The 23,819-nt window shown below is 44.9% G+C and overlaps 1 protein-coding gene across 1 annotated transcript in view; it reads right to left on the bottom strand.

Annotated features, from left to right (window-relative positions):
- The window catches only part of zbtb16a (zinc finger and BTB domain containing 16a), a gene marked incomplete at its 3' end in the record, with an annotated part of 156,041 nt that overhangs the window by 89,455 nt on the left and 42,767 nt on the right, over positions 1 to 23,819 (bottom strand). Inside the window, exon 3 of the mRNA XM_080436606.1 lies at positions 11,628 to 11,725. Within this exon, the coding sequence (XP_080292732.1) occupies positions 11,628 to 11,725 (98 nt within the window). The remainder of the gene's footprint in view (positions 1 to 11,627; positions 11,726 to 23,819) is intronic.

The following is a 23,819-nucleotide window of genomic DNA, read 5'->3' as shown; positions in this document are numbered from 1 at the left end:
GTTATATAGGGAAGCCATTCCGTGCATAGCGTGCAGTGTGGCTTTTCCAAGAAGCAGGGCTGCACAGGTACATTGAGTTCCCCCGTTAAAGAGCTCTGCCTGCCGCTGAGAAGGAACAGCGTTTCCAGTGAAGTCACGTTCGCTGTACCTGCAGACGGCCAGGCAGGGTAACAAGTTCTCCGTCGTCGGGTGGAAACCTTGCATGTCGTTGCTGCCGGGGGCATGAAACCTCTTATCTCCATATTTTAACTCCCCCCCCCCCGTAAATTAACGCCCTACTTGATCATACTACAGCGTCACATACCACCGTTTCAAGCTTGTAGATCTGCTACTTTTGCCATTTTTGCATTTGAATCCTGAAAAGTAACAGTTTGGGACATATGAGGTTTACAACCGACAGAGACGATGTCCAAAACCGGTCCTGTTTTTATTATGTCAAAAAACATGTTAAAGGGCATTAATAAAAAAATTAAATAAAGTTGAAATAATGGAGATACGAGGTTTCTGCCCGACAGCAACGCTATACTTCTCACTCAACACTGGAAGAAGTGCTCTGATCTTTTACTTGAATCAAAGTAGAAATACCACAATGCAGAGATACTCTGTTACAAGTAAAAGTCCTGTATTCAAAAGTATTGCCATCCAAATGTACTTAAAGTGTCAAAAGTAAAAGTCTACTCATTATGGAGAATGCGTCATTTCACAAATTCTTTCAAAACGTTTAAAAATCTGAAAAAATCTTTCAAAAACAGGAGTCTATTGTGAGCTTGTATATCAGCTATTTTTGAGCAGCCAAAGTATAAAATAGAGCTTAACTGGTTAATGTATGTTTTATATGTGCAAAGTAACAAGTAACTAAAGCTTTCAAATAATAGTGGTGGAGTAAAAAGTACAATATTTGCCTCTGAGATGTAGTGGAGTAGAAGTGTAAAGTGTTGAAAAACGGAAAAATACTCAAGTGAAGTCAAAGTACCTTGAAATTGTACTTAAGTATATAGTACTTGAGTAAATATACTTTCCACCACTGCTCTCACTCTCCTTCTGGAGACATAAAATAGAATAGGCGTTCAGCCTGACAAGGAGTGGAATATTACCGCAGCATTACGCCTTGAACCTTACATCATATCGTCTCTCGTCTGTCTGCCCCCCCCCCCCCCCTCCCCTACTCCCCCACCACACACACACACACTCTTTACAATGCATCTGGCAGCGTGCGATTCCCCTGTTGTTTTAAACAGTACATCAACAGGTCAAGGGAAGTATTACAGAAAGGGGTTTTGTGTGTGTGTGTGTGTGTGCGTGCGTGCGTGGTGTGTACTGTACTGTATGACTATACTTGTGAGGACCAAATTGTCCCCACAAGTATGGTACAATTTGTGAAATAAGACATTGTGAGGAACCATTTATCCTGGTCCTCACGTGAGAAATGGTCGTTTTATAGTTAAAGCAGATTTTTCTTTTAGGGTTTTTTTTTTTTTTAGGTTTACAATTATGAAAAGATTCATGTTGGGGTTAGGATTAAGATTAGACATTTAGAGGTTCGGTTTAGGCGTGGGCTTAAGACTATTTTTCCTTATGTTATACTTGTCACACAGCTGATCTACAAGCGCACATATTTATTGTCTATTTCTTGGCTTATTTTCAGCTATTTTCAATGCCTTCCTACAATATGTATGTCCTCACAAGTATAGTAATAAAAATGTGTGTGTGTGTGGGGGGGGGTGGGGGGGTAAGGGGTTATAGTACTGTTACTGTATGCTACCAAAAACCAGAAGCAACAATACCACGACTTATCCAGCCTGTCTGTCATCCCTAATGTACTCACAGAGAGAGCAGTGTGTGTGTGTGCGTGTGTGTGTGTGTGTGTGTGTGTGTGTGTGTGTGTGTGTGTGTGTGTGTGTGTGTCGCGCGCACACACACATGCGCACACACACACACACACACACACACACACACACACACACACGCGTGCGTGTCACAGCAGTGTCAGATGTGGTGAAAAATGTAAATGTTAAACCATAAAAAAAAACATTGGTTGATAATTTTTTTCTCATGTCCCCCCCACCTTCTTTATTCAGGAATCTGCTTTTAATAGCCCCCCCATTCCCTCTGTATCAGTCACCCCAGCCGAACCCCTTCCCATGAGCCTCCTCTCACTCTCCCTCTCTCTGTCACACACACACACACACACACACACACCCCCACACACATGTACACAGGCACACAGACACACACGCGCGCACACACACACACGCACTTTGGAATTTGTGGTTTTGGAAGGCAGTCAAGTTTCATTAATTTCTGGGTTTGGGTACAGTACAGTGTGTTCCTGGACACACATCTGCGAGCAATCATAAATGCTCTGGAATGCTGGCAGAACATCCAGACCTGCCGGCACAGCTATGATGTCATCACACTGAGGGAAGAGCTGGCACGCTGCCCAAAAAACAGCCCCGGCACAGAGCACACACACACAGACAGAGCACAATACACGCACACACACACACACACACACACACACACACACACACACACACACACACACACACACACACACACACACACACACACACACACACACACACACACACACACACACACACACACACACACACACACACACACACACACACACACACACACACACACACACACACAGAGAGAGATAGAGGGGCCTGGTTTATACTTCATCGTATGACGTTGTCACTCACCGAAAATAGCTGATTTACAAGCTCAAATCTTAACACGGTGCACTTAGAGGAGCTTGTAGATCGGCTATTTTTGGCACGCGACAACGTTGTACAATGGAGTATAAATTCAATGAGAGAGTGAGAGAGAGAGAAAGAAACAGAGGAATGGTTAAAGAACATTTTGTGGGGCTGTCCTCCCCCCACCCACCCCCTTGTCTGTTTCCAAATGCCTTGCATTTTTCTCTGTCTTAATGATTTGTCCATTTATATTGCTCTCGCAAACACACACACAGAGACCAGGATTAGATGTCAAGTCCGGTGAACGGAGAATTAATAGAAAGATTATATCAGGGGATCAGATACTCGCACGGCTGCAAGTTAGGGGAAAAAAAAGAAACCGGCAACTTTGGAGAGTGGGGAAAAAAAGGAAAAGTTCTCAGTTACTTTATACACAGCTCATTAGAGCTTGTGGCTTTTTATAGGGTCACTGTAAACTTAATGAAATTTACAAAGATGGCAATTGGCCATTAACTAGTTAACTAGTCCATTAAGGCTAGCTAGCAAATATCCTGGCTTCTCTGGGTTAGTGTGTAAACAGAGCTTGCCAGCTAAGGAAAAGGATGCTCCGCTAACAATGGGAGTGCAGTGCTAAAAGAGTTACCCTCCGCGTGTCAACACAACACTGTAAAGTAACAAGTTAGGGCTTAAAGAAAATGGCTGCCGAAATTCATCAAACTTTGTCTCTATGCCACATAGAGACAAAGGCACTCTGACCACTCAGGTGCGTTGTCCGAATAAACTGTTCAATAAATCGAAAAACATGGAGTTAATTAACTCAATTAAAAGTCTATTTTTTGGTTTTATTTTTCCATAACACTTCAAAACAGTGTTTGTGCCTAAAAGCATCATCACACATCGACATTGCTTGCCAAAGAGAACGGATGTGTTATTTTCAGCAAGTGACACCATTCTACTACGATGTTTAAATTAGGCTTTCATATCTCATGAATGAACTGAAAGCACATCAACCTGCTTTGGTCAATTTGCTGAAAGGTAGGCCTATTTAGGACAGTTTAAGCGCAATTTTCGGAAATAGCAGACCAACAAGCTCACATCCGCGCCGCCTTGTGAGCTTGTAGGTCGGCTATTTCCAACACGCGACACCGTCGTGCGACGACGTATGTATCGGGCTTCACGGCTACACTTTTCCATGAAAAAAAAAAGACTTGCTGAAACACTACTGTCATTGACAACCGTAAATCTAAAGGGGTTTGTGTATGTAGCCAGTACAGTACAGTATGTTAGTGCACGTATACAGTATCTCTGTGTGTGTGTACAGCACATGTGCCAGACAGTATTCATATACTGTGTATGGAACAGTTTTTGCATGTCAGAAGGTATGACTAATGTGTCAGTGGGGTCATATTTTGATAAGAGTTTAGAAATAAGTGCTGCAGTTTAAGCAGTTGGGTGTGTACACAGTGTGGGTTAATGTTACTAGGGTAATATAGCATAGCAGCACTGTGTGTGTGTGTGTGTGTGTGTGTGTGTGTGTGTGTGTGTGTGTGTGTGTGTGTGTGTGTGTGTGTGTGGGGGGGTGTGTGTGTGTGTGTGGGGGTGTGTGTGTGTGTGTGTGTGTGTGTGTGTGGGTTCGATTCCCGATCCCGACGACCTTTCCTGCCACCCCCCCCCATCTCTCTCTCCCCATTTCCTGTCAGACTGCTGTATACTATCTAATAAAGACAGAACAAGCCAAAACAAATTATATATATATCTTTAAAAGTAGCAGATCTGCAAAGTCGAAACGTGGCACAAAGCGACGTGTTTTGAGCTTGTCGATCTGCTACTTTTGCTATTTTTTTTGCTATATTTGAATCCTGAAAAGTAACAGTTTCGGACATATGAGGTTTCCACCCGACAAACGATTACATTAAACATTGCGCCACGTGAGGATAAATTTGATTAAAATCTATTTTTTATAATCAGTTAAATCGATTATACTAGTCTGGGGCCACTCTGGAGCAGGAAGTGCATTGGCATCATACTAGAGTTGCAATTCCTTTGGTTTCTGCCCTTGTGAGGTAGATTTTTCCAAAAGAGCAGGTTTTTTGTCCCCAAAAAAAAACCAAGATCTGTGGATTTTAAAGAACACTTTACTATGTACAGGAACAGCACAACCTTGTCTGGTACAGCATAAAGCTCCCGCCTCCATCAACAACTAGCAATCAACTGCTTAAATTCAGTTCCTCGTTACTCTTAAAATACTATATTGATTGTGTATGTACAGTATGCATTCTGACCTCTGGGACCTTGTACTGCCAGTCGTTCGCTGTCCTAAAGGAATGATTCTTTGCCAATTTTTTTTTTTTTTTAAAGAGTAAAACGTATTTTTTTCCATCTCATATGAGTCTCGAATTCATAAACAAACAGAGCCGCGTGAATACACACCCACACACACACACACACACACTGTACGCGCACAACTGTGGTTAAGCTTTTGATTCTTTAGCATGTATGTAGTGTAAACAGAGGATTAACGCTCTTAAGCTACTGTATAAAAAGGCGCCGAGATGAAATCTTGATGGAAAACATTCATCGGTTTGCTCTGGAAACACAGTATGGATCAAATGAGTTTTTGATGTCGGGGGCTTCTGGGGTCATTGCATTCCACATCCCCTTACCCCATAACGGCAGTAAAAAATCTAATGGGAAGACAAGTATTTTGTCCCCTATTTGACATGCTGTCCCTGGTTATTGTCCAGTATGTGTCCCAACTTACAGTGTGTCAGGAGACACACACACACACACACACACACGTCTCCACAGCAGCCAACAGCCATGTTATCCGATTCCCTCATAACGGTCCGATTTCTTAACGGTTCCCTTTGACGATTCCTATAGGGAGTTTCAAATGGACCCTTACAGGTCTATAACTCTGAGAGTGTACAAATGGAACCAAATTTGGTTCCATTTGTACACTCTCAGAGTTATGATGGTCCTTGAAATTAAGTTGGAGAACCACCGTTATTGTGACGTGAAGTCCCCATACTAGCTTGGACAGTGTGATAAAAACCGGTTCCGGAAACGGGTTTCCAAAATGTGATTGAACCCATTCCCGGTTCCTCAATGTCGGATCCCAACCCTATACTCTCCAGAGAGCCAAAAGGGGCTCGTTTCCCTGATGGCTGTGGGGGCTGAGTCACGAGTCCCCCCCCCAACACTCGCACTGGACCACTGTCTGCACCACCGCCTCTAAAGCCCCGCCTCTAAAGCCCTCCACGCCGCGATGTGCTTTCCTTTCAGCCCAGCCGCCATCCCCGAGCAACACTGCATGTCAGGCAATCATAAACACACACACACACACACACACACACGAGCGTGCGTGCACAGACGCGAGCGAGCGTGCACACACCACACATACCACTCATAACAAACAACAATGTGGTAAGATGGAGGGGAAGAGCAAGAGAGAGAGAGAGAGGAAAAAAAAAAAAGCTGGCACAAGATAGACTGTACATACTGTACCCTCGGCGGTGGCAGGCAGCCCAGACTGGCGAGCCGCCAAGTCCTCGATAAAACAAGCACAGAGGGAGGGGCGGGAGAGGGAGAGAGAGAGAGACAGACACAGGGAGAGACGGCACGCTCTATAAGCCCAGGAAGAGAGGGGAGAGAGGGGATGGGGGGGGGGGGGGTTGGGGGCGGCGAGAGGGGAGGGGAGGCAGCCGCGTCTGGAGTGGTACACATCCACGGCACGCCGCGCATACCAAAAAGGCTGCCGCGCTCGCGCCGTTGCACCGTCCCTCTCGCCCCCCCCCTTTCCCCTGCCAGCCGGCTCGCTCTGCCTCCCGACTATTTTGTCTTTTCGTACGCTATAGGTGAAGAGGTGGCAGTGATGAGGTTATGAGTGGGGGTGGGGGGGTGGGGGTGTATGCGGGTGGGGGTTCAGGTGTAGGTGATGTTGCCGTTAGAAAGGCGGAGGTGTGATAAAAAAAGAATGAAATAAAAAATATATGAAGAGAAAAAATTAATATAATAAAATAAATAAATATCAAGGCATATTGTCACACGTGGTGGAGGGAGGAAGAAAAAAGGTTTAAAAGGGTGGAGGGAAAAAAAGGAAAACCTGTCGCTGTCTCGACTGAAGCGCTTGTCTGCCTTTTAAGCCAGACCAAAGTCTCTATGAGTCAACACTGATGCGAGTACAGGTTGTGTGCGTCAAGGCTGCTCTGCATGGAGAGAAAAAAATAAAAAAGTTTGTGCACTTGCTGCCACTGTTGCTAAAAATATATTGCCCACATCTTCCACGCAATTGCATCCGTCGAGGAGAGAGTTTGTGGTTCTTCCTAGAGTTTAGATTCACGAAAAGGCAGAGTTCTGCAGTTTTTTAAGTTTTTTTCCTCCATTTGATCTCATGACAACATATTTCTCAGTTTCCTTTACATTTCCAGGAACGCAATTCAGACGATGATTGTAAGAGTAGAGTATCAGACCTGAATGAAGACGCAACGGGCAGAACTAAATAAGCTGATCTAATGTCCCGTCATTCATCCAAGTTATCTCCTGCTCATACTGTGTTCTGTTCTGCCTCATTCTACTGTATAAGCTGGCACTTTATTACATACCGTATGAAACATTCTGGTCTAACCCATTAAGACCTGAGGTTCCGATTCTACAAAATATTTAGATTTTCTTTTATCAAAAAAGAAAGAAATATTTGCACAAATTTTCCAAAAATAGCAGATCTACAAGCTCATAGCGCGGCACTCGGTGCTGCGCTATGAGCTTGTATATCTGCTATTTTTGAATAGCCAAAGAAATCTAAAATGACAGATGCGTTCCAGGTCTAAATGGGTTAAAATAGAACATTTACTGACAACTCTCTCCTATGCCTTCTTCCGCTTGTAAAAAAGCAGCATACCCCTTTATTTACCCACATGAACCCTAGCGTCCCTATTCTAGGGGCAAACATTTGCCGAACATAGCCGATCCAAAAGTTGCAAAGGGATGAGCTGTGAGCTTGTAGATAGGCAGTTTTCGGCAAAGATATTTGGTGTACAGGGGGAAAAGGTACGGCCTATTATAGAGCCATGCGGGATGCCAGTAAACTACTGTAAGAATATAAAGTTTAAGTGGTTAACTGCAGGAAGAAAACATTAAATTGATTCCATTTTGTTGTATACCGATATTGAAGGCTATCAGCTAACTGTCATACTCACTTAGGTCAGCCTGCACATGGGCAGAGAGGTACTTAGAAACATGGCTAAAATAGCCCTCTGGAGCGCAATACCGATAATAAAATGTCTACACAACAGCTCCATGACATTTACAATTTCTCAAGTGCATGTTTATAAATTGCCTGATGAGATATTTCTTCCTGATACATGAACACATTCTGCCACACTGTCACGCACATGGCGACGCGTTCAGCAACACACGGCGAGCTCAACAATTAATCATGAACACCAACGTGTTTGGCTTGACAAAGCCAGGGGTTCATCAGGGTTAGCTGATGAAATCTGAAGAAAGCTTTGTCACACAAAAAAAAGAATTGGCAGCTTTTTCTTTTTGCAGCAAATACGTGTTTTTTTCCCCCTCTCTCTTAAAAATGCCTGTGATCCTTTAAAAAAAAATTTGAGCAATGTTCTTAATTACACTTTTGTTATTAATGGAAATTACTCATTTTCATTTGAGTTAAAAAAAAAACATGCTTTAATAATGACAGAGACATATTGGAGCCATAGCTATTGAAGGAGAGGAATGCTCCCAAATGACTGTTAATAACATACTGTAAACTAAAGTATGCAGCTGTACTTAACCACTTAAACCCTATACACTTCCTTGATCGGAGAGTCCCCCCAGGGCACTGTACTACCCCCCCCCCACCCCCTCTACCAAATATCTCTGTAGAAAAATGCCGATCTACAAGCTCACAATGCAACATTTTTCACAGAATGTTCCACCCAGAATAGGAACGCTAGGGTTCATCAATGAATTTAATTCAGCCATACATTCTGTTTCCTTATTCTCAGTGGCAGATCGCTGCTCCATTCTCCAGGCCAGTGGTTCTCAAACGTTTTTTTTAATTTTTATTTCAAGGACCCATAATAACTCTGAGGGTGAGCAAATGGAACCAAATGGACCCGTTAAGGGTCCATTTGGTTCCATTTGCACATCGTCAGAGTTACAGACCTGCTAAGAGTCCATTTGGAGCCTTGAGGTTCCCTGGACCGCAGTTTGAGAACCACTGCTCCAGGCGACAAAGGGACAGTGCAGTTGCGAGGTGATGTGGAATGAAGTGACTAGAACAGATGTTTCCTGTATTATTTGTATCAAAAGCTCACTAAGTATCTATCCGCCTGTCTAGAATCCTGTCCCCTTTTGCGGTGAATAAAAAGCAGATATAGATATAACAAAAATATCACAGAACACTGCACTGCAAAGATCACCGTGCTTTAATTGTTCTGTTTTCTTTTGCAGCGCAGTACTGTTGACACAAGTTTTATTATCATGGATTATTATTGGTTAAATAATCACAGCGACGGGACCTCACTTGGCACGCACACGCAGCACACACATCAGAGTACACTCACTGACTTCTTTATTTAGCTAGTTCTCACAGCAAACCAAGGTTCATTGATTGCCCTGTATTAAGATCAACTCTGTGAGAAAGAAAAACATTTCATTAAACTTTTCATTATTCTTCATCTGTTACACGTGTTTCTCGTATGAATAGTCACTTTATTTACTTAATCATGTATTCATCTCAGTTATATATTATTCACGTAATGGCCCATTTATGGATAAGACACAATTGAATCATTATCACGGCGATATCCTAAGACCACATTTGAACCTGAAACCTAGGCCGGCCAATTTGGATTAATGTCAGGAATTGGAGCATTACAGTTTGAGGATAATCTCTCTCTCTCTCTAAAAAAAAAAAGGAGCTTGGTGCTAAAAAAGCTATTTCTGAAGTTTCTTTCCATAACAGGCAACAATTATGTATGGCCAGCATTGCCTTGACTCACCCCCCAAAACTCTCTCCCATTGTGTCATAACTCCTGCCCGTAAGAATGGTTTTGTTTACTTGCTCAGTCTTGCCACTGCAGCGGGCGCTGGCCTGCCTTGCACAGCGTGCCGTAACAGAAAACAACACCGCCTCTGAAATACGGCCTTATGGAGTCCAACATTATGGCTGTGAGCGGGACAACTGCCTGGGCTGTCTGACCCTGCCATGTCTTTATAACACCCATCACATACATAAATGTCACAGCCTGTCCAATGCTCCCGTTATGAATGTGACGGGGAGCTCGTGTGCTGTGTGCTTTACAGAGACTGTAGGGGAGCGCATACAGTACTTTGCGTGAGGGATTTGGGAAAACGAGGGGCGGGGGGAGAGTTTATTTTAAAAGAAATATTCCATTGAAGCAGCTTTTTTGACACGCTGTGCTTGTGTGCGGAGCCAATTCACTGGCACAGCGTGAGTTTGTCATTCATCTCCGGTTGCCGCTTGCACAGCGAAGAGCGTCACCATCCATCTCAGTCATGCTTTAAAAAAGTTTTTCCGTATTATGAACGGACAAATGAACCGCGCAATTAACCGTTCGGTGGGGTTTCTCGAGCAGGAGGCGGGCTTGTGGGGGGGGGGGGGGGGGGGAGGGGTGGGAGGCGATTTGTTGACGCCGACGCTCCTGCCATGTCGCGACGGAAACAACAAACAGCGAGACGGCGGCTGTGTACATTGACGAAGCGCTCGGCACGCGGCACCTCCCCGCGGAGATGGAACTGGTCCCCTTTTGTTGATATACTGTATGGCTGACGGGAGCGGGACATGCCAGTCGTTGGGACATGGCGTCGGGGTATGTGGATGGCGTTTGGTGGTGGCGTGCACGGGGGTGGGTGGGGGTCCCCTCAGAGGGACCCCAGCAGTCCTATGTCTTTTTTACAGAGCTTCCATAAACCCTCTGCACTTACGGCCTTGGGAGCGAGAAGCTCCTGTTGCCTATAAAAGAAAGGCCGGCCCATAAAACCAGGCCTGTGCTAAGTAGACCCATAGCATGCTGGGTGAGGGTGGGGGGGCTTGTGGTGATGGTGGGGGGGGGGGGGGCAACCGCTAGGAGCGAGAGTGTCAGGCTGGGTCGATCAATACAGTCTGTGTGTTGAATTACACGGCTCTCAGACTGCCAATGTCGCAGACAGAGCCACTCAGCCAGGGTGCAGGACAAATGCACGCCGATGTTTGGGTGCCATCTTGCATAGACTTCCAGTGACGTTCAGCAGGTTTGACCACTTCAACCCTATATAGTTACGTTGACTAGGGTCCCCCCAGGGGTCTATACTTGGTCCCCTCATTTTTCCCCCCTCTACACCAAATCTCTCGCCAGAAATAACCGATCTACAGCTCACTTGTGAGCTTATAGATCCTAAATTGTACAACACATTTCGGCGTCAAATTTAACATTTAATGTTCGCCACTTCGCCAGTTCTCAACAAATGTTTGCCTATTATGACATGCCCAGAATAGGGACGCTAGGGTTCATGTGGTTAAAAGACAACAACTGCTTTTTGTTTGTTTTTTTAAGTACAGCCCACTAGGATCCTTCCATATTAATGTAGTAACAATAATGGATCTGTGTCCGTGTCACGATCCCACAACTGTCCGCCCACACTGCTAGCCTTACTGCCTTCTGCTGAGTGTTATTTTATAAAGCGTTGTGATGCGCCAAAGCTTTCAGCATCTTCACTGAGACACTGGGCGTCCCTATTGAGTCACGTCTATAAAACCATAAGTGTAAGAGTTGCTGTTAGACCAACGCTGGAAAACGGGCCCTTTCAAGTCCTTGGCCGTTTTATGGGTGAGTAAAAAAAAAGAAAAGAAAAGAACAAGAAAATAAAAATGAGACGAGAGTCTGTTTGATTTGTTGTTGTTTTTCTTACCTTGATGAGAGAGCAAGTGCATCCGTAGACGAAGACTGTCCAGGAACCTCTTCCCACACAGCTCACAGCCGTAGGTCTTCATTCCGCTGTGCATCTTCCTGTTGGTGGAGAGAGAGAAAACAAACAAACACACCTCAGTGTCACAGGGACTTACTTCAACAGGAACGTCTCCTTCTAAGCTAGGGGAGAATCGCAAAACGTGCACGACCGAGGCTCGATCGCGCTACTCAAAAGTTTGTTTATGGTTATGAGTTTGGCTGCTCACACAACCAGTGATATCGCCCGTAGAGCGGAGATAGTTCTACTCCGTTGCCTCTGGGTGTAATTTGCTGTTTGCCGTTACAAAAGAGAGGAGGGGGTGGGTGGGTGCAGGGGAACAGAAGAACATAAAAAATAAACATGAATGCAAAAGCCTTCTCTCTCTCCGTTTTCCTGAAGGGAGCACCGGGCCGTGACGTTATTTGCTACTGTAAATCACTTGACACCGTTTCAGGCTGAAGCGCTATCGCCGGGCTGAGATCTAAAGAGTTGCAGATTGATAAGGGCCTTTAAAGTAAAATGCAATGCTTTATTCAGTGTAACACAGAACGTTTTTATGTCAAGGACCCCCAAATCAATATGTATTTGGCCATGGACCCCCAGTGTGCCAGGGACCCTATATAACTATATCATTATATATGATATGCTATATTAACTCATTTTGCTGCTGAACGAATGAATGAATGAGTTTGGTGATAAAAAGGAAACAGCACATCAGCACCTCCCTGCGGACCCCCTGGAACCCCCTCAAGGACCCCTTGGGTGTCACCGCACCCAACTTTGAGAACCACTGACATGCCAGACAGCTGCTTAGCATTATGACCCATTTATAAACAATGTGTTGAGGACTATGAGACTCTGTCTCCCTTTGTTATCACTGGATGGTAGTTAGTATATAACATAGCTTAAGCTCTGAAGGTCAGTCCAAACTAAGGGGGTCAGTGTTTGACTGCACGGGCTCAAAAGGCTCAAAGCTTACATGTATCTAACTAGCTAACAACAGACGTCATTAAAAAAAAAAGGAAGATGAGCCTCAAAACTTTGTCTCCGTTACAAAATCCTCAAAGACCCAGAGGTTCGGGCCGAAGTGTGGGCTATTATTCCTGGGAGATATCTGAAAGTGCTCTAAAGCAATTATGGTGACATGAATTGCCAAACAACCCACCATAGTGCCTTAAGCCTCCTGAGAACTTCAAATACCACCAGGCTCTGAGAGACGAAGAAGAAACATCAGGACGCGTAACCGCACGCACGCACACGCTCAGGAAGGTGCCTATAGCACTGCTTCAGCTTTGGTAGACATCCACAGGCACTTACTGGTTCACTCTGAGTTTTTTTTTTTCTCAAATGGGATGATTAAAAAGTTTAACTCAGTAATGCACTGGTTCTCAACGTGGGATCCGGGGACCCCCAGGGCGTCCCCCACCTAAATTGGGTAAAATTGATATTTGGGAACCAAATGGGGAGCCTTACGGGTCTGTAACACTCGAATAAATGGTTTCATTATACACTCTCAAGAGTTAAATCACTGAGGATTTTACAGTGTAGATCAGGGTACCAGAGATGAAATTCGTAGCAAATGGGGGTCCGTGATTTCATGCACAAACAACTGGGGGGGGGGGGACTTTGAGGACACACTCAACCCACCCCTGTTAAAGCTCGTCTGTTGTTTGACTGATAAACCTAGTGTAGAGGGAGGGGACAGGACTCCAAAACATCACCTTCAATTCGTTAGGCAAATGGGGAGCCAAATTAGCTTTTATTAGCATGCTTACAGCATTGGGTAATTGTTCTCAGAGACGTCATTGCCTCATTGTTTGCACCTCCTTGCAAACACATGTCTCAGGAGAAACAAATGGACATATGTTAGCGTTCTCAACCCCTTTTTATCTACCCCCCCCCCCCCCCCCACAACCCCAGCACAAATACAACAAACATGTCACTCTTTGGAGGTTCAAGTTATTGAAAAAAACAACGTTCCAAGGGCACCTTGGTCAGACTCTGGACGGGTGTCTGCAATTTCCAAGGCCAGGTCCAGGCTGAATGCCCTCCCTTATCCATCCCTAACCACACCGAAACCATGCCCAAACTTAACCGTACTAACCTTGACGACAATTCATTCATTACCTAAATGTATCCAGAAGTACGTTTCCCCCTTTGTTGGGAATCAAACAAAGAACCCATTGATTACAAGCCACTGACGCTACCCAGTACACCCTGAGGTGTCTAAACTGAACCCACTGTGAGTCAGTGTTTTCATTGATCAGAACTAGGGACGCAACAGTTAATCAAATCAAACTATTTAATCAAAAACAATCAACTTCCCAAAATAGTAAAAATGGTAGATCAAAATACATCACGATGCGACACGTTGTGAGCTTGCATATCAGCTATTATTGTCTGACACCGTTCTATGACAAAAATAGGGTTTACAGTAAGTGGTTAATCAGATTAATTCATTTATTATTAAAATAAAAAGAGATGACACACACACACACACACACACACACACACACACATCGATAGAATAATTGACAGAAAGGAGGAGTTATTTCAATAACGAAGATCCTTATGGTAAACCTGGGAATAGAAGTGATTTAAAATGTGCCGGGGGAGAAGGGGGCAGCATTGTCAAACTATAATAATTGTACATTCACATGAATGCGGTCTAATGGCTGACAAAGCAACGGAGCGACAAACAGGAACAAACGTCACGCAGTCGCCGTTTTTTTCTAATCCAGCCTCAGAAAAGGATCCATGGAGCGCGTTCTTGGGGAAACAATGCCCTTGATAAGGAGATCCGCTCAACTCCAGGGAGATGACAGCCATCCATCTTAAGTGTCTCACAAGAAAGCAGAGAAGGAGGATGTGCCAAGCTCCGAAAACATGACTGATTGATGTCAGATGTTGAATGCAAATTGATTTACAGCTCTCTTTTGTGCCTCGAGAGGGGAGGGAAGGAGCAGCGGCAAGGATGAGAGAGAGAGAGAAAGAGAGGGAGAGGGAGAGAGAGAGAGAGACAGAGACAGACAGAAACAGAGAGAGAGAGAAGGTGGAAGACAGGAGAGAGAGAGACAGTGAGAGAGAGACAGACAGAAACAGAGAGAGACAGACAGAGAAAGAAGAGCATGTCTTATGACAATGGCAGCTAGAGTTATTAAGCGAGGAAGTGTAGTGTGTGACTTCAATGAAGATTAATTGACGGAAAACCTCTTTGTGGACCAGACACTAAGAGTAGTGGACGACGAAGATAGATGGAGGGGAAAATAAACAACAACAATAACAAACAAGCAAAAGGAAAGAGGCAGACTGAAGAAAAAGGCGAAAAAGGAAAAGACTACTGATAGCCGACGTAGCAAGGAGGATTTGTGGAAAAGACCCACAAACTAGAAGAGAGAGCCCTTTGGCAAGCTGTAAGTAATTAAGCCCTGTAAAACGCCTTTAGGGCAGAAAGGGGGGACACTTTAAAAGCTACACACACACACGCACAAATACACACATACACACACACACAGACAGAGAGATTGAAAGATGGACAAGGCCACAAATGGAGACGTGGGGAAATAAAACCACCCCAACGTACAGTAGTGGCACTTTAAGGAACCTGACAGGATCCAGCACGCGTGTGTCGGGGCCCGGGAGCGCACACAACACACACACACACACACACACACACAGAACACAAAGCTTTCAGGTGGGCTTTTGTGTGTGCCCTCAATCTGAGCACTGTGGCCCCCGGACAGAGCACTGATAAGGAATAGATGGACTTATTACAGGAGCCCGAGGGGGGGGGCATGTCATGCATCTCCACCATAAACGCTTTGTGTGTGTGTGTGTGTGTGTGTGTGTGTGTGTGTGTGTGTGTGTGTGTGTGCGTGCGTGTGCGTGTGGCAAAATCAGGACTATTAATTCAACACTGACGGTGTTTCCATCAGGGAAAGAGTACTAGTATCTAACAGAGGTGCACTGTTGCCATGGTATCTAGTCTCACATCACTTTATCCGATAACATCTGGACTGCACTATATGAACAGGGTCATTATTTTAACCAGAGATGGACCGATACCCATTCCGATACCCATAACTTGTGTATCGGTCGATACCGAGTAACTATCCGATACCAGTGTGTAATAAAAAAGACAAATCTAGGATAGTGGTCCTTAAAGTGGGGTCCAGGGACTCTCGGGGTTCCTTGAGGGGGTTCCAAATGTAACTCTGAGAGTGTACTATTTGTACACTCTCAGAGTTATGCGGGTCCTTTAAAAGGTTTTAGAACCACTGATCTAGGGATACATTTAAAACATATATATAATTGCTAAAATGCAGCTACAAGTTAGTAAAATAATAATGTAAATAGTGCAGTAAGAGTATAAAACAGTAGTGCAACATCAACAACTGAAGCATTCAAAATACAAAATAATTGATTACTGTAAATGACATATCATCATGTGATGAATTATGTGGTATCGGATTGACAGAGACTGGCATACTCTCCAATACCGATACCAGCATTTTAGGCAGTATCGGCAGCTTTTCCGATACTGGTATCGGTACAACAAAAATTTCAACACAGTTTATCGGCCCTTTCCATCAGGGAAATACCTCTACGTCAATATTGTGACGATAAGCTGGTATTGTAATGTAAAAACTTGTTTTAAAAAATGTTTTAAAACAGTAAAGGTTTAATATACATAAAAGGTCCATGGTTACAAGAAATTGCCCCACAACATTACACACACACACACACACACACACACACACACACACACACACGGAACACTCCTGAGGATTCGGAACAGACCGTCTGTGTACCCATTAAGGAAGTTCACGTGAAACTCTCTCAGGCCATTTACTCAGTTAATAATCGACTTTGTCCAACAGTCACTTTTGACAACGGCAATAAATTTAAAATTCATGTCAACAAAACATATGCTGAACACCTCATGTGGTGTGCTTCCTCGTAAAGCAGCCCCACCAAGGACTGTGCACACACGCACGCTCGTGTGTGTGTGTGTGTGTGTGTGTGTGTGTGTGTGTGTTTGAAACGCGAGTAGATTACAGGCCTGTGTTATTGAGCCGTAACAGCTTGCCTCATATAATTCTGAACTTTTCCTTTTTTTTTCTTGCTTTTTTTTTGCCGGTAGACTTGGTCGGCCATACATCATAGCTAGCACAGCAGCTGTCGAGACACAGCCTCTAATCGCAAGACGCACCCCCCCACCACCACCCACCCTTCAAGCCCCTTCACTCACAATGTGGCACCTTTAAAAAAGCTGAAACAAGATATTTGGTGAAAACTAACTGGCTGCCGATCTACCAAAAAAAAAAACTAAAACTAAACGTTTCAAAAAGACCACAAGTGGTCTTTTCACATTGAGTCATCGCGACTTTATTCTGAGTCGCCTTTGAAGGACTCGACAGAGACGGTGCCAAACGTCATTAATTCCAAAGCGACTCGTGTTGACTCTCCGCACCAGAGCAGCCTCTGGAACACTAGTTGAGATCAACATCTTACATTCGCCACGTCCAAACAAAATGACAAAATATAAAGAAACTGCAGACACTCCACATCCCACACTTAACATCTCGTTGCTCTCCCTTCAAATCCATTCCCCCCCCCCCAGAAAGCCTTGAGCGCTGTCCTCTTTCTTCAACTCTCCTTTCATCTTTGTTGTTTTTATTTTATTATTTTCCATACGCCCGCTTTCTTGAAGAGAGACTTTAAACGACTTGAAATGATGTTCTTAAATAAAGCATGGGGCATGGAGTGAAGGCTGGGGCTAAGAGGGGAAAAAGAGGAACATTACTTAAAAATAATGGGAACCCATTTGGGAGGTGTGTCGGTTCTATAGGAGGGGGGGTCAGAAGAAAATAATTGATAAGTGGGGCCACAGTTGCTCTGCTTAGCCATTAAATTAACACACTGCCGTTTGCTGTGTGGGCAGGTGGACCCCTCCTCTGTGTCAGATCAAGACATTAAATCAAATAAAAAGCGCTCTAATGTTGTAAAGTGTGGGAGACCGTTATCTGCGGTACCTAAATGAGTTGGTAAGCAGTCTCTTTTTCTTTTTTTCTGACTCGCTGATAAAACCGTCTCAAACAGCCACGTCCAAAATGAAAACTTAAGGACTGCTGCTGACTTGCTTACTTGATGAATGTTTCAAGAGCAGCCGTGGGGTCCACGGAATCACTGAATAACTGTCGAGTTATTCATCTCGTCTTGACATTTAACATGCTGCAAAAAATAGTTGAAAAACCATTCAGTCCCGAGGCTAGAATGTTAGGTAAAGGGATGTTGAACTTTGGTAGAACCTTGGGTTTTACAGCTACTTGTAACTGGGCATGAGTCCAAATATTGTCCATCATCTTTATCTGCTGCTTCTGTGCGCTGAGAGCATGGAAATGGAAGCAGTAATTCCATTCACTCTCATTGTATGGCAAAACCATGACAAAATAAGAATTTCAGTGCATAAATAAAGCAGATTATGCAAAGTTATATATAAAAAAAAGTCACAGATACTGGTGACCTATTGATTTGAGTGGTGCTTGAGAACTTCAAAGGTAGTATAACATGAATACATGATTATTGCAGAAACTCTCCAAATCGTAATAGTGCAGTTGTTCTCAAAGTGGGGTCCGGGGACCCCAGGGGTCCTTTAGGGTGTTCCAGGGGGTCCCCAGCTAGGTTGATTAATATAGCATCAAAATCCCTATTTTATACATCAGCTATTTTAAAATAGCCGATCTACAAGCTCACAACGTGCCGCAAAGCGACACGCTGGCACAAAATTGTTTTCAGATGGAGGTCCGCGGCCAAATACAGTACAATTTGGGGGTCCTTGACATGAAAAAGTTTGAGAACCAATGTAATGGAGAACAATCGTGAAATCAGGCCCAAACTGTGTTAGGCCTGTGTTAAACGAAACTGAATAAAAAACGATGATTGAGTAAAGTGGAAAAAGGTGTGGAACGTAAGTTGGATGATGCACTCGAAAACGGTTCAGAGCCTAAAGCGTTAGATCCCAGTCAGATATGTTTCAGGACGGGTAGCAGGGATCACCGCGGCACTTACAGCAGACATGCACTCGCTGTCATAGCGAACAAAGCCAAAATGATGTGCCAGTCGACTCACTGACACTTTAGTGGTTGATCCTAATGCAGCCATAAGTGGCGCAGTGTGCTGCCTGCCGCCACCTCTCATTTTGGTATTCTCCTCTCGGCTCTCAAGCAAGACAGGGAGAGAGAGGCGAGAGAGAGAGAGAGAGAGAGAGAGAGAGACAGACAGAGAGACAGAAAGGGAGAGAGGGAGAGAGACAGACAGACAGACAGAGAGAGCGAGAGAGAGAGATGAGGGTCTTTTTTCACAGAAATTTCCAGTCCATTAGGGGCCGACCAAGTCACACAGACAACCATGGGGTTGGGAGGGGGGGGGGGGGCATCGATAAAACAAAGGGATGGTGAAGGAGGGAAGAGGAAGAAAATAAATAAAAAAACAGGACACAGACAAAGAAAGCCAAACCCAGAATACAAAACACACATCGTTTATAGAGCGAGGCGGGGGAAAAAACAACCCAAAGATGTTCAATTCAGTTTTTACCAAGCACAGATTTCATATGCTCAGTGACACACACACACACACACACACACACACACACACGCACGCACATGGACGACGTATACATGCGCCAAACGATTATATCTACAGTACATGTCTGGTCTGGCAGCTGTGCACGCACGGTGCCCAACGTTTACACGGGTATTCAATTTGTGGGGCTGGGGTATAGGCAGGTGAAAGAAAAGAGAAAAAAAAGAACCACCCCCCTCCCCCTCCCCAATCGCCCACTTCCCCATTTCATCCCTTTTTAAGCCTCCCCAATTTGATTTGCACCCCCTTCTCTCTCCTCCTCCCCCCTCTCCTCCTCTCTGTCTGTGCTCAATCAAAATGTATCAAGCGCGAGGCGGCGTAACGCCGTTCGGCGTAGGCTGTTTATCCCAGGTCCTCCCGCACATATCAATGACTCGGCCCCCCCTCTCGTCTCCCCCTGCGAGGGAGACGTTCATATAAATTCCAGCCACACTCGCGCACGCCGCACCGCTCGTGCTGAGCATAGATGAGTAGTCAGGGGCGAGGACGAGAGGAGAGGAATGGAGAGAATGAGCCCAAAGGGGAGAGGGAGAAAGAGAGAGAGAGAGACCTACTGTCCGTTATTTATAATGCCACCAAGATTACCACCACCAATTCTTCCCGGGGGGGTGGGGGGGGGGGGGGTGATCTGGAGAGATGCCAGGCAGGGTTGCATTTAATCAAAAGGGGAGAAAGAAAAAAAAAAAACCCTAGATGGAACGAGTAGAGCGGTTTTAAAGAAGTTAAAATGGAGTCGGTGAACGGCAAATTAAGAAAGATGTTCCTTTTACAGTAGTACTCAGGCTCTTCATCTACGCTGAAGACATATTACACACAATTTGATCATCGAGGCTCTATACCAGAACTGTTGCAACATCTGTTTAAAAGGCCAGACTTACACAAATAAATGAATCGCTTTATACTCGTTAGCATCCAAAGCATGGTTATCAGCAAACCACCATAAATGAGTGTGTGTGTGTGTGTGTGTGTGTGAGTGTGTGTCTCAGGCCAATAGCACTCTAATGTGCACAGTGCAATATAGGCTTCTAATTACAATACTAGAATCCATATTCGACACCTGCATCTCTGCAAAGCTTAGAAGGTACGATTCAGAACGTAACCACTTAAGACCTATATACTTTGTCATATGACAAATAGCTAAAATCGCCGATCTATAAGCTCACAACAGGTCACAACGCGATGAGCTGTGATTTTAGCTAATGAAACATTGGCAATTTTATAGGAAGATGTAATATGCTTCCGAGCAACAAAGTTAAGGGAAAATGAACCGGAGCAGGAAAATAGTATGCCACCTTCTGGAAATCCAGGACAACAGTTACGCACAGAGCATGTTCTCTCGGACACTACATCGCTTTCTCCCTTCGGCCCCTCTCTTCCATCTCGCAAAACCACATGATGACCCCGTGCCCAGAAGGTCGCCGGTTCATACCACACTGGCGGCGGGGTGAAACTTTGCCCGGGGAATTAAATGAGATGCATGATCCACTTCTCCCCCCCCCCCAAAAAAAAACTAGCGTCAAGGTGCCCTTGGGCAAAAACACAGACCACTGGCTTCACCCATTCCAGTGGCACTGGCCAGTAGTTACCAGTTCATGACTGTGGTTGTAATTAATATGTTGTGCACAGTCCCCAATTCCCCCCCTCCGCTGTAACTACTTACTCTTAGTCACCCGGTTGGTTAAAGTTAAAAGGTTGAAAATATATATTTGCAAGGGAAAAAGGACAAAACGTCTGAGGGCGGCAAATGGGTTTTGCAAAGCAAAGTAGGCAGCTAAAAGCAGAGGATTAGTTTGAGGCTGTCTCATTGTAATCCCCCGTTTAATGACGGCCTTGTCTCGTCTGAGTGTTGTGCCCGATTTATACTTTGCTGTGCATCATTTCGCGCACCGAAAATAGCCGCATTGTGAGCTTGTAGATCGGCTATTTTCGGTGCACAGCACCGGTGTGCAACCAAGTATAATGCAGCCATTAAGAAACTTCCACTCACAACACAACACGACAAATAAACTTGAACAAAAAGATGAAGGGCTGCATGTAACCATCACACAGATGGAGACATTCTGATAAACTCCATTTGAGAGACAAACACAAGCACCGTTTGCTCTCTCCACCCTGCGTCTGTCTCTGATACATCTCTCTTTTGCGCGCTCTCTCTCTCTCTCCATCTCTCACCCACTCTTTTTGGGGTTTTCACATCAAAAGCGCCAGACTCTTTCTGGGTGTCTGAAAATAGCACGTCAACATTTCTGTTTTGCGGTGCCGTTGTTGTTTTTTTTATTATTATTCTTGACAAAGCTGCCAGTTCGCCTTGTTCCTGTTTTTCTTCAGCTCCCGTTTTCTTGATCTGTAAGAGAGGTTAGAGCGCATGCTGGAGTGGGATGGTTTTGGCTCAGGCGTGTGTGTGTGTGTGTGTGTGTGTGTGTGTGTGTGTGTGTGTGTGTGTGTGTGTGGGGGTGTGTGTGTGTGTGTGTGAGCAGAGCTTCAGCAGGTCTATAAAAAGCAGCCAGACATAGTCTTCCCTCACACCTCATGCATTATGCATCGGCATCACCTTCCATCGAGCGACAGAAAAACCACAAAAAGGTGTCTAACTTTAGCTTCCATTTTGAAAGCAAAGCAAGGAAGTGATATGTTCTTTTTGACGCGGCAGTCATAACAAGCCAGAACACCTGTTGCATCAATAAAAGCCGCCTTTCGCAACTTGAAGCGTCAACAACCTGTGTGATGGAGCGAGCGCACGCACGCACAAAAGTCTAAAACGCGCACAGCAGACAGGGAGAGATGAGAGTAGTTCCCTAAATCCGTGGAGTGATCGCTGCATATTTCTGACTACTATATTCCACAGATGTTGCTTATCTCATGGAATATTGGCGTGCTGTCAAAGCCAGCTAGCGGTGTCACAATCCAAAGTAGCGCTGCTCAAAGTAAACAGGCTTGTTTGTCTGTGTGGAAAAAGCGAGAGGAACCTTTTTTTTTTCTTTTCTAACCAGTATGAGCTAGCACAGACCAGTTGACGAGGTGACTATTTCAGCATTTGGACGCAGCAGCACTCAAAGTGTTATGCAACGCCACAGGAACTGAATTACTGTACTGAGCATCAGCAACATCCTATTCTGAGAAAAGAAAGCCCAAGTGTTTGTGTCTGCATAATGTGCGCGTCTGCCGATTGTTATACATATGTCCATCTGTGAAAATAACACAAAGTGATGAATATTAACGCCACTCTCCGTCCCCTTCTCTCTCTCTCTCTCTCTTTCTGTCTCTGGGGGGACTTCTTGGAAAAACACGGTTTAAAAAGGTAATTTTGCAGGCCTAGTTTTGACAGTGTAGATGGCCACAGGCAGGTTGTTTTGATGCGTCTGACCTCGGCAACTGTGTGTCTGTACGTGTGAGCGTGTGTGCGCGCGTGTGTTTGTGTGTGTTTGTATTACCATACTTGTGAGGACCAAAATGTCCACACAGGTATAGTAGAACGTGAGATATTGACATTGTGAGGACCATTTTCCTGGTCCTCACAAGAAGAAAGAAATTTGTTTTATGGTTAAAAAAAAGATTTTTAGACTTTTAGGTTTTTATTAGAAAAAAAGATTCAGGTTGGGGTTAGTGTTAAGATTAGACATTTAGAGGTCAGGTTTAGGGGTTGGGGGTTAAGAGTTTTGCCTATTTAATGCTTAGTTGTGTGGCAATGTCACACACCGGAAAATAGCTGATCTATTTTCTATGCTGTCCTAATTGTTTTTGAAGTCCTCACAAGTATAGTAATACAAACCTGTGTTTGTGTGCGTGTGTGTGTGTGTGTGTGTGGTCACTCGGGGAGGTTCAGGTGGCAGCGGTGGCACAAGGCCATGTGCACTGTCATTCAGCGCACGTCCACCTTCCAAGAGTGCATGGAGAGCCCGCGGCCGTCCCAAATAGCCCCAGCCGGAGCACGACGGGGCTGCAGTAAACAAGTCGCTCTCATCTGGGGAGAGTGTGTGTGTGTGTGTGTGTGTGTGTGTGTGTGTGGGTGAGAGTGAGAGTGAGATTGTGGTCGTGTGTGGATGTGTGTGCGGTAGTTCAAAGTAGGGGCACAACTCAAAACAACAGATTGTTCTGAAAGGATCGTGTTACCGTATATCAACGCTGTCGGGGCAGAAACCTTGTATCTCCATTTCATCGGGGGGGGGGGGGGGGGGGGTTGTGTTTGTTGCGCACCCGTGTCGAGCACAGAACATAGGCATCTACAGTACAAGCTCACTTCGTCCGTTTTCGGTGCATGACACTTTAGACAAAATGGTAAAAATGTGTGTGTGTGTGTACACGTCTGTGGCCATGCATAAAGCACACATCCAGCTTTATGTGCAACACCCCATTACCGGGGGAAAAACTTTAGCAAGTTGAGATGACAGTTCAACAACAGCCAGTGAACAGAGTGGGTGTTCAGTGCCAAGAATCCCTGTCGGCTTGAATCAGGGCTTTTTCCCGCACGGCAGCGGGTCATAAGTGTGTGTGTGTGTGTGTGGGGGACGG

This window comes from Gymnoscopelus braueri, assembly GCF_963280865.1.
Source record: "Gymnoscopelus braueri genome assembly, chromosome: 8".
Classification (NCBI taxonomy): domain Eukaryota; kingdom Metazoa; phylum Chordata; class Actinopteri; order Myctophiformes; family Myctophidae; genus Gymnoscopelus; species Gymnoscopelus braueri.
The sequence above is the reverse complement of the archived record's forward strand: the minus strand, read 5'-3'. Positions and strand labels throughout refer to the sequence as shown.